This window comes from Notothenia coriiceps, unplaced genomic scaffold (assembly GCF_000735185.1).
Source record: "Notothenia coriiceps isolate Sejong01 unplaced genomic scaffold, NC01 NC01_scaffold00008321, whole genome shotgun sequence".
Lineage (NCBI taxonomy): Eukaryota > Metazoa > Chordata > Actinopteri > Perciformes > Nototheniidae > Notothenia > Notothenia coriiceps.
Window position 1 is genome coordinate 5664 of NW_011341022.1, and position 11950 is coordinate 17613.

Consider the following 11950-nt stretch of genomic DNA (forward strand, 5'->3'; position numbering starts at 1 on the left):
ATTTAATTTGCGTCCCCATCCAGGCTGTGGTGAGAGCCAGAACAGAAGAGGCTACATTGAATCTGTGCAAGAGAGGGAAAAACAGAGACAGGCGCGCTGTCAGACAGCAAGAGGAAGACACATGGAGAGCGCAGGGGAGAGGGAAACAGAAATGGAAAATCAGGATCTCTCACAGTGAGGGATAATCACAAACAGGCAGACAGACAGGTGTACAGTCATTGTTTTTCATGCAGAAGCACTGTTGCATATAGGAGGCTAAGATTTAATTGAATCAAACAGAAGCAACAAGGCACAGATAATTATTTCAGAGAATTAATAAGACTTCCTCATTAAAAAGGACTAAATATGGATGTGACATTGTCTCAAACTTCACGCTTTCAGTTCTCTTGCAGCTGAACAGCATCATTCATTAATATGAGAGGCAAACAGACATGATGTACGGCATCAGATTCACGAAAAACCTGACACACATCAACACATGTATCTTTCAAAGTCATGCATTTGATTTTAATGAGTCTCTCGGTTGAATTTATGGGCTGGAAAATAGGTTTTTGATAGACTTGTAATGCTGTATTAATTTCTAGTTTCCTCTGATGTGCATGTACTGCCCTCATTTGGTGGTTCATGTGTATTGCAAGCACCCATTATATTTGTTTACAACAACAGAAGGAAGACTAATTTCAATTAAAAGTTTGTTCAAATTAAATATAGCCTACATTAGGTATTGGAACAGCAAACTCCTTTTGAATTTTAAAAAGTAAATACAAGCCCTATCTTTTTAATTTGGGGTAATTCTAGTGTATCACATGTTTTATTATTTTGTGATCTCTAACTCTTTCTGTTTTGCTTTTATAATTTGTTTTTTTAAATATTATTATTAATTTATTTATTATATTATTTCTATTATTATATTGTATTTCTCACTCTTTATTTTGTACTCATTGTTATATTATTTTGTATCTCATCTTGCTATATAAAGCACTTTGGGCTGCATCTTGCATGAAAGTGCTATATAAATAAAGTTATTATTATTATTTAGTAACGCTAGGCTAACCTAAAAACGAGGAGCGTAGATACATTGAGGTAAAAAGGAGCCTTTAACGACCAGACTTCAGTAAAATATCTAACTAATAAATTATGAAAGCGTATTAAACCTTAAAATAGTCGAATAACATTTAAATTAGCCCGTAATTAACTATTTATTATTTGTTTTCACTCACCTCTCTCTTACAGTACAAAAGTATCTACTTCCGGATTCAGCTCCTCCAGTGTTGCCATTGGTTACATTCACTTTAACGTTCCAGTGATTGGCTAACAACTTTCCCAGAACCCCTCGGTGTTGAAGAGTGAGCTCCATGAACTGACACAAGTTGCTAGCTACACGACTGGATGCTAATTTACATTGGACAGCAGCAGCCTGTTAAACACAAAATAACAGCACTGCACTTTAAACAAATAAAACATAAAATATGCTACACGTCCTTCACCCATCCATCATCGCCAATCGAACGTTGATCCGGCGTTTTGCGCATTGCTGATTGGTTGATTTACGATAGGGGCGGGTTATTTCCTGCTGTACGTACGTTGTACGCCAGACAGCAGTGAGCCTCCTGTGTTTTTACTGTGTATTCCGCTGATGGGGCAGAGGAAACCCTGACTCACCTGGAGCCGGACTGTCCTCCACAGGTAGGCTGTTTCTGCAGGTCCGTTTAAATACACGTGTGTTGACGCCATGTTGTGTTGATGTTCCTATGTATTGATAAATATGTTGGTGCACCCACATGTTGCAGGTGGCCTACCACTCTCTATTACTGAGTCTGTCGTGGTTGGCAGAGTTGGAAAGTAACTCAGTACACGTACTCAAGTGTGGTACTTTACCTGAGTATTTTCATTTAATGCTACTTCTTACTTCTACTGCACAACTTTTACTCCACTACATCTGTTTAATATATTAACTACCTTTCAGAACCTTTAACATAATGCATCTCAAACCAATAAACTAATGGACTCACTGTTTAAGGTCCAAAAAAAGTAGAATCATCCTATAACAAAAAGCCAATAATTTGTTGTATCACAACTTTATTTATAAGAGTAAAAGGCTACTTGATGCAACAATATTATCATATTATGTACAAATGTCATATATAATAATAATAAATGCACATGGAGGCCATTTTTCTGCAGAATTACTACCTTTTACTTTTTATACTTTAAGTTAGTTTTGCTGATAATACTTCTGTTCTTTTACTAAAGTAAGATTGCAGGACTTGTACTTGCAACAGAGTATTTAACCATCAATGTATTGCTACTTTTACTTACTAAAGAATCTGAACACTTCTTCCACCACTGATGGTTAGTTATATACACTGATACGCTGTAATCTATGATGGCGCTTAACTTTGTAATCTGCTTTTTCCATTGCAGTGTTCCTGTTGAGACAGAGGCCATCAAACCACTATGAAGAGTCTGAAGGCAAAGTTTAAAAAGACTGAGGTAACAGCCATCTGTGGGCATGTGGAACTTTACAGTTAAAAGTAGTACACCTGTTTGCTACAAGCTATTTACATATATAAGCCACAACAAGCTGTGTTTTAACCTAATATTACAGTGTCCACCTGCTCAGGATTGGGTAGTCATTTATATAGATCCCGGGTTGTTCCTTGTGTTTGCGGGTGAGTGGGTGTGAGTGTGTATGGGGGGCCCCGGGATTCAGTGTCACTGAGCAGCAGCAGGAGAGCAAGGCTGTTATAACCAGAGATCTCAGGTAGCATTCAATTATTCACATGCGCACACACACACACACACACACACACACACACACACACACACACACACGTGCATGCAAAGAATCCCCACCTTCCTGCTGTCATACCTCTGCTACTCCAAATGGCTTTGGGATTTAACCTGGTTTCCAAATACTGCTCTTTTAAGATTTTACTTTTTTGCCTGCTCCGTAGCCATGTTCTTATTGCAGGTTAACATACTGGGGTCAGAAAGACTTGCAACCTCACAGCACAAAGGCATCGGTAGAGGACACTGGTTCTACAATGTGGTCTGAGCATCTAGTCCCTGAAGATGCTTTTAGCACATTAACAGCCTGTTAGGTTGAATTTCTCCTTGGGCGACGGACACTGAGTCTTAGTGTAAGTGATAACCACAACAATGGTGACAAGGATGATCCCTTGGAGGGGTAGTATGGATGCACTTTCAGTATTGTAAAGCATGAAGTTAATAGTTCAAACCGGTCTGTCTGAAAGTTTAATCCAAACATCTGCAGATACAAGCTCAGTCAAGCAAGTTGTCTAAGCAAGTGAGCCCAGAACAAAGGATACTTTAGGTATATTATAAAGAATATACTAAGGTACATTCATCATTATCTAAGTAAGGACATGACAGCCCAATACAGTCATTATACAGATGCTTTAAAAGCTCAAGGCAAATTAGCGTAAGTTAGGCACTGTAATGTTTACCTCTAATCATTGCGGCGGTTTCCTTGAGTAGTTTATAGAACCTCAAATTGCTCCCATAGGTGTGTCTGCGGTATCAAAGTATATGTAAGCCGCTTTGTGCAAAAGCATCAGCTAAATGAAATGTAATGTACATCACCGGAAATAATTCATTTATTAAGGTAATTGCATCTGGTTTCTTATTTCCTTTCATTTGACTCATAAGTGTTGCAGCTAATTTACTTTAAGGCCTGCTATTGCTGCTCCGGGTAAACTGAAATATATCATTTGTTGTGCAGCAGCAAAGATATTTCAATCCTTCAAGTCATTTGTTTTTTGCAAATGAATAGACACAGCATTTCTTACAGATCCAAGATTTTCTTATGACAAATACACAGCCACTCAGTAATGATGTGTCCTATATTATTATTGTAGTCCAACTGAGTGATGCATAGATAGAATAGATTGATGCATAAGCCTTCCCACAGCCAGAAACAAACTTTATTTCAGTTTGTTTGTGTGCCAATTCATGTCCCCTCGGCCCCGGTAATTAACCATCCAAACAAGCAGAATTGAGCCAGCCTGTTTCTCCCCTTTCTGCTGAGTCCTCACATCACACAGGCCCAGCTGCAGAGAAACAGATCTACAGTATGTCGCTGCCCTGGGGGTACCGAGCAGGACCTGACAAAAAAGAAAACTAATGGAGCGAAAAGGAGGACGCCTGCTACGGAGTCTGCAGATAAATGATTAGCTTAGAGAAAGGAGGACAGTGAGGAAAGGAAGGAGGTGGCAGTGTGAGAGAAGACAGACCGGCTATGTCACCGCTAGCAGCCGAGGCAGGATGATGGAGCAGCGTTTTGGATGCGGATAGGGAACACTGCACAGGAATTGTTGTGAGGACAGCTCGGATACTGTGTGTGTGTGATGAAATGAGTTTTTGTGTGGCAGGCTATTTCATTTCATTGAAGGTGCGATTTGGGTTAAATGATCCAGTATGTAGAGCTCTGGTATGATGTTGCTGTGACCTCCGAAGGGCATCAGGGAGAAAGTTATGAATCTGTTGTAGATGTTTGTTCTGTAGTCAAGTGACGGTGTGTATTGTAACGAAGGACACACAGCGGTAGCTTGTTACTCTGTAGCTTTATTTAGTTGTGTGTGTGTGAAGCCCTGCTAGCAGTATGGATCCTCAGCAGCCTGTTTTTAGCCTCATGAAGCGGCTCTGTCCTTGTTTCAGCCTGCTGGCACTTACAGTATGTATCTCCTCTCTCTATCCACTAAACACAAGATAAACAAAGTGAATATTCCTCTTTATTATAATAATTCTGACTTAAAAATGGTTGATTATAACGTTCTGTTTTTACACAGTCATCTGTCTGATTGCATCATATGTATTTCAGCTGTCCAGTCATGTATTGTTTGTCTGTTATATGAGATATGCAGTGTGGTATCAGTTTCTCTCGGGGCAGTTCGGGGTGGTGACCTTTCTGCGGTTTGCCCCCCCCTCAGAGCCAGGACTGGAGTAAGAGTGATGAGAGGCTCCTGCAGGCTGTGGAGCAGAATGAGCCCGACAAAGTCTCCGCTCTCATCGTCAAAAAAGGCCTCTGTCCCACGAAGCTGGACGGCGAGGGCAAGTCAGCGTAAGTTTGGCTCCTTATGTTTACCTGTCTTAGTCACTCAAAGGAAGTAGGAGTGGGCAATATGGCTGAAATCTTAAATCCAGGGATATGTTACTTTACATCGCGGTGTGTGTCACAATAATGTATTAATTCTGTATATTTAATCTAAAATTGTTTTAAAATAACCATAGTGTACTTCATCAAATTTGATGAATTCCTTTATTTATATGAATCACAGAAGCCATTAAAGACTGTTAATTTAAAATTATTTTAAAATGGAAAATGTAAGGTTCGACATACCAGCCTGACCTATATATAAGCAATATAAAAATTGGATAAATGTGTACTTTAGAGAGCGTACCAAAATCAAAACAGCCTAGACTTTTTCTGTAAGGTTTGACTCTCGTTTAAAAATTCAGACAAAATATTTTGCAAATGGCTGGTAATCCATCCTCATCCTGATTTTAAGTTTCCGTCCTCCATGTCGGCCCAAGTGAGGTTACCTTGCAAGCTAGCTGGATATGTAACCCTAACAGCGAGGCATTCATTCATTAGGAGGAATTGCAGTTAATAAAAAGCTTATTTTACTCATTAGTGTTGTAGTTATTTTAAGGCATGGCAAGTTTATTTATATAGCACCTTTCAACACAAGGCAATTCAAGGTGCTTTACAAAAAATGAAAGACATTCAGACAAAGGCATTTAAAAACAGTCATTAAAAAGAAAAGATAATAAAAGAAACATTAAAAGAAAAAATTCATGAATAAAAAGTTACAGTGCAGTCTAAGATTTGAATAGTTCACACAGAAGTTCCACTTTACTGATGCCTTTCTTTAAGGTTTCTCCGAACATGAGCTGTCTACGCTTCAGCATACACAGAGAAAACCAGCCAGGACAAAGTCCCCAGACACTGATCGGTTACCAGCCCCAAATGTTCATTAACCAAAAACGAAACACAACCGCAACCGTTTCAATTAAAAGCTGCGGCAAAAAGAAAAGTCTTCAGCCTGGATTTAAAAGTTGTAAGAGTTGCAGCGGACCTGCAGGTTTCGGGAGTTTGTTCCAGATATTCCATATTTTACACTAATAACTGCTATTGTTGCTCCTCCTAACACATCATTTCCTGTGCACCAGCAAAGTATATTCTCCTGGATTTACCTGCCACTGGGAATCCCACTAATCTGCTATCTTTCTGTCATTGATCCTTTTTTCGTAAACGATAAACTTCTACTGCCTACTTTCTCTTGAAAGTGAGTGCAGACATTTTTAATGGATTCCCATGTTCATCTCTTAGCCCCACTGACAGACTGTTTGTCCTCCTGCAGGTTCCACCTCTCTGCGTCCCGCGGCCGGCTGGACTGTCTGGAGGTCATCATCGCTCACGGAGCAGACGTCAACATCACTGATGGCGCTGGTACGGTATTTTACTATCAAATATAAATGTTTATATCCCAAGCCAAGGCTGTTGAATCACACTTGTTGTGGATTTTTTATAAATGTCTGTTTTATTACTGACTGCAGGCTTCAGCGCCCTTCACCTGGCCGCCAAACACGGCCAATCAGAGTGTTTAAAGAGGCTCCTACAGGTAAATCACACTATGACAGCAAAGCTAACATATACTATAAAATATAAATGGAATAATGCAAGCAGGATTTTTACTGTTATTTCTTCTGACAGGAGAGATTATCAGTAGATTGCACAGACAGCATTGGTAGGACGCCGCTTCATCATGCAGGTAACAGTTACAGAACTACAATGGGACATCAGTTTGGGCACACAATTCACTTTGCATACAACAATTACTTCTCTTGGATCCTATCACACATTTGAAAGTATTCTTAAAGTGGACCTATCATGCTATATTTGAATAATATAGTGTAGGACCATACCTATATAAGGCATATTTATACTTTTTATTTGTAAAAATACCAAACAGATCATGCATTTTAGCCATTCCTCATTTCGCTTAATTTAACACTGTCTTTTCATGGGCTGATTCTGTGAGAACAGCACCATCTACAGGCCTGGCATATGTACTACAGCGTCTCCAGCACTTTGGAACGCAATGTCCGTGGCTGTCTCCTCCTGATTGGTGGAGTTGGCCCAATAGCCGTAGCGCCACTTCTGTGACATCATAGAAGTGTTCAAATCTGGATCAGTCTGTATCAGATCCGTTGCAGCCCCTTTTTAAGAGATTTGGGTATGGAGGAAAATAGAGAGGGTTGTGTTTTCTGACACTTGGTGAGTTCCCTGGAACACCGGGGACACATATTCATGTATAAAAGACGTACAAAAGTGCATTTTGCATGATAGGTCACCTTTAACACAAAGCTTTAAACAAGATTACATGATGTGAGTACAGTACATGCTATACTGTATGTAAACCTTTGGTATTCATCATAATGCTGATTATTTCCTGCAGCGGTCAGTGGTTGCTTGTCCTGCTCTGAGACACTGTGGGATTTTAAAGCCAGTCTGGATGTCCAGGATGGGGTAGGATGAAGAGCTTTGTTTTAACAATATATATATATATTTTGGCTTGCATTGTTTTGTTTTGAACTGTAATGCGAGATAAATAAGTAAATGACAATCCATTGTTTACTCTTTCTTTAAGTTAATACATTGGATACCATTATCAAATATATGTGATGTTGCTTCATAGTGTTTAAATAAGTTGGTGTTGTCTTTCTGTCAGGACGGGGAAACCCCTCTGATCTTGGCAGCTCAGATGAGCCGAGTGGAGCTGTGTGTCTTTCTGTTGGGTCGAGGTGCCAATGCCAACATTCAGGACAACCAGGGAAGGTGCTGGACTTTAAATAATTCTCCTCTTCTCTGTGGCACCCCAGCTGAAGCTTCTGACAGATGGAAGGACAGGCAGTGTCTGACAGTGTGTGTCCTGCTGAGGCAAACTGGAGCACTGCACAGACTTTTAAGCTAAAACCAAAAAACCTCTGCAGGATTATTCTCACAGCAGTGGGGTTGTCTGGGTCAGGATACAGGAAGGATTCTTGTAGAAAGACTCCAGTATGTGGAGTAGATTTGGGGGGATGCAGGTCAGGACCTCCAGCAGGGACAGCTCTCAGTCTGGCTTTGGAGAGGATGATTAGAGGCTTTTTAAAGACTGCATCTTTTCATCAAAACCCAATGCCTTCTCATTCAATTCACACAACAAGATTAGTATCTCTGGAATCCTTGATCAAATAAAAAGAGTTGTGTAGGTTTAAGCATAATGTATCTTTCCAATGACTGATATATTACTGCCGGTCTGAAACTGATGTATATATGATTCTTCATTATTGCTGTTTTCTTGTTTTCTTATGATGTTTGTTGGCATTGCAGGTCTGCCTTGATGCTGGCGTGTGAGAGTGACAGCATAGAGACAGTAGAAGCTCTGCTGAGAGGCGGGGCCAACACACAGCTGGAGGACGCCCTCGGACACAATGCCATCGACTACAGCATAACCACGGGCAACCAACTCATCATAGAGATGTTGCAGAACGGTGTACCTCCAGGTAAAAAGACCTCAATGCTGGTTTTTAGAGAGAGAGGTGATTGCAGATCACACAAAGATGTTTTTACAATTCACTTTTGTATTGTATTCTCGCAAATCAAGCAAGCTTAGTCCTGTGAAAGGTAAAAGAGGTAACGGTTCCATATTGAAATGAAAAAGAAACAACTAGATTTATGTTATATGGCGGTGTATCCACTTTGCACATGTGTAAGCATTGGGGATGTCTGTCAGAATACGTCATAAATTGACTTTTTCTCCAGTTTGAAGCCACTATTTTTCGATTCCCTTTTATTTTGACACTTTATATTTTTAACCTGATGAAGTATTTTAGTCATAAGACATCTGGATCTTTTGTTGGTGGAGATATAAGCTCAGCAAGCATTGGTGGCTGCTTACCAGAACCTATTGTTTCAACCAAACTAAAACGACATAACTATTTGGTCTTCTTACCAGTTTAAATGTCCAAGTCTAATGTTTTGAAAAGGAAGGACTTCTCTGTTGTAAAAACCTCCTGAAGATGAATAATGATAGCACAATAACTGGGGGCTGACTGCAGTGATGGCAATAGTGGTGAAGACTCCGATGAACCTACACCAATACACAACCAAACAAACCACTCCACTTCCTTTGATTAAAAGATCCTTAGTGGTTAAAAAGTATTGGGTGTTAAAACTAGGCAGAAATAATGAATCTGCTTATGACAGCAGCTTTTTTAATATGACGTGGCAGCATCATATGAAACACATGGTCCTAACATCTAACAGATCATCAGTGTGTGGCTTCTGTTTGTGTCCGTGCTGCTCTGGGTCCTGGCTGTGTCTCTGCTCCCAGGGGAAACAACTGGAATAGAAGGAGTTGGATCAGGAAATGAGCTGGGTGTGATTGTGAAGTGGGGTTTGAAAAAAGAAAAATAAGACGAAAGGCTTGCTCTACTTTTATCCCTCAACAAACACATTGCTGCTATATGGAAAGCAGATGTGTGGTTTGAAGAGCAGATGGAGAGATCTTGGTGTGCATATGATGCCTCACCACATTATCTTTTATTCTATAACTGGATAATTTGGTGGATTTACTAGGAGATACATGCATGGACTTGATATAAACTACATGTTGAGAAGTGACAGGAACTTTTGGACTTGTGCCTGTAGCTGTGTGCTGGACCTCATCACATTATAAAGTGTCTTGCTATGTGTCTTTTTTCCCTCTGCACACGTAGCTCCTGAGGGCGAGGAGGTAATGTTGCATAGCTGTGTGTTGGATCGCTCCCTCCATCAAATGAGATCATGGCTCACTTTGGCCGATCACATTGTGCATGTTTTCCAATATGAGGTCATTGTTTTTGTGTGTGCCGCTTTCTTTTCGTTGGCCTTCATTCCACTTTGTTGCTGACCCTTCGTGTTATCTCAGTTTCCTCTATTTTCCCTTTTTATGTTGAGCTTGACCTCTGCTTGTTTTGTGATCACCCTCAAACCCCCACGCAGCCCCCTCAAATCCCCTCAGGCGCCTCATCAGTGCAAGGGGGCACGACCCCCCGCAAACGGAAAGCTCCTCCACCGCCGCGCTCTCCTTTGCAGGTACATAAGAAACAATTGTGGTCGATGGAAAACACTCTTTCCCCTAAAAGCAAAGCCTTTCTGTATGTTTGCATATAGATAGATGGATAGATAGATGGATGAGGTAGGTAGGTAGGTAGGTAGGTAGGTAGGTAGGTAGGTAGGTAGGTAGGTAGGTGGATAGGTAGGTAGGTGGATAGATGGATAGATGGATAGATGGATAGATAGATAGATAGGTATTTAGTATTGATCCCAATTTGGGAAATGTTTGCGTTGCAGCAGCATAAAAAACACAAGGCAATGTACATAAGATAAATTAAGACACAAAAAATAAACAGTCCAAAAATATTTCAGAAATAAAATAGCATTAAACATTAAAAGAATATAATAATAATAATAGATTTAATTTGTTAGCGCTTTTACAGGTGCTCAAAGACGCTTTACAGATAATAGTGAAGAGAAAAGAAAAGAAAGGAACAACAAATAAATATATAGTTAAAGTTAAAGTCAAATAATACAAAAACAATCACACATGAAAAGCCAGATTGAAGAGGTGAGTTTTTGTGAGTGTTTTGAAGGTGGTGAGGTCGGTGCAGTCTCTGATGGGTTGTGGGAGTGAGTTCCAGAGGGAGGGGGCAGCGACGGAGAAGGCTCTGTCCCCCCCAGGTCCGGTGATTGGTGCGGGTGGGGATGGATAGGAGGTTGGCTTCTGATGAGCGGAGACAGCGGGAAGGGGTGTGGTGGTGCAGCAGGTCTGTGAGGTAGGGGGGGGGCTGGTTGTTGAGGGCTTTGTAAGTAATGAGGAGGACTTTGAAGTGGATTCTTTGACGGAGGGGGAGCCAGTGGAGGTTCTGGAGGATGGGAGTGATGTGGTCTCGGGAGCGGGTGAAATAGAAATAGAATATAAAAAAATAGAATATATATATATACAGTATGTGTGTTTTTAAAGTGGATTCATCTAAATATTCACTCATTCAACCTTTATTCACTTATCTGGTTTGATTTAGGGGAGTTTACATTAAACAAAGAATAACATACATTCGCAACCTTTAAAAAAGAAAGAAGCAATATCTACTAATGCTACTATGTGAGACACAAGATAAAAGTGGTCCATATTTACGCTTATTCTACAACAACCCAGTGTGTAGAACAACATCGCTTCTCGAGATATTAACTCAAGACTATAATGTGTAATTTGATGACTGAAAACAATACATTTTACTCTGTTTCCTCATCTCAAAGATCAAGGGGATGCCACCTTCTCCACACCCCAGGAATCCTGCTCCTCCTGAGCCCCAGTCTCTCTCTCCCGCTCCCCAGCCTCCAGAGACACAATCAGCCATGCAGGTTTGCACTGTCAATCTTGCATTTTCATTAAAGTTGCTTTTGATATTACGTGAAAGACAGACATGAACATATTTATTGTGCTTGTCTGACTAAGGCGGAGGACGAGGAGGTGTTTGAGGAGATTCGACGGCTGCGTCAGGAGCGAGGCCGCCTGCTCCAGAAGATCAAAGCCTTGGAGCAGCAGCACCAGAGCGCCCTCTCTGCCTTGGAAGAGGTGCTGCACCCCTTCTTATTTATAGCTCCTCAAAATGATTAATGCTTTTATGTAAATCAATACCTCATTAGATCTCTGTGCAAATGCAAGTACAAGTTAAAACAAGGTACATGTGGTGCAGGTTATACAGTATGTAGGTTTTTGAGTCCACCATAATGCACTGTTATCAATGTGTTTTTTACCATCACTTTTACGTGTGTGTGTGTGTGTGTGTGTGTGTGTGTGTGTGTGTGTGTGTGTGTGTGTGTGTGTGTGTGTGTGTG

At 40.6% G+C, this 11950-nt stretch overlaps 1 protein-coding gene across 1 annotated transcript; it reads left to right on the forward strand.

Annotated features, from left to right (window-relative positions):
• Positions 1-1595: 1595 nt before the first annotated feature.
• Positions 1596-11729, forward strand: LOC104944531 (ankyrin repeat domain-containing protein 24-like). Its single transcript, XM_010770075.1, has 12 exons — positions 1596-1686; positions 2425-2493; positions 4953-5083; positions 6387-6475; positions 6583-6647; positions 6740-6797; positions 7485-7555; positions 7758-7864; positions 8402-8574; positions 9790-9806; positions 11369-11473; positions 11568-11729. Exons 2-12 carry the CDS (start codon positions 2458-2460, stop codon positions 11727-11729), a joined length of 1014 nt encoding a protein of 337 aa, XP_010768377.1. The 5' UTR covers positions 1596-1686; positions 2425-2457.
• The last annotated feature ends 221 nt before the right edge of the window (positions 11730-11950 follow it).

What these genes read in the sequence shown, in the direction of transcription:
- LOC104944531 (XM_010770075.1), top strand. Translation starts at nt 2,458, where the DNA reads ATGAAGAGTCTGAAGGCAAAGTTTAAAAAGACTGAG. An exon ending in GACGGCGAGGGCAAGTCAGC is followed by an intron (nt 5,084 to 6,386) that starts GTAAGTTTGGCT and finishes GTCCTCCTGCAG; the next exon opens with GTTCCACCTCTCTGCGTCCC. An exon ending in CAACATCACTGATGGCGCTG is followed by an intron (nt 6,476 to 6,582) that starts GTACGGTATTTT and finishes TACTGACTGCAG; the next exon opens with GCTTCAGCGCCCTTCACCTG.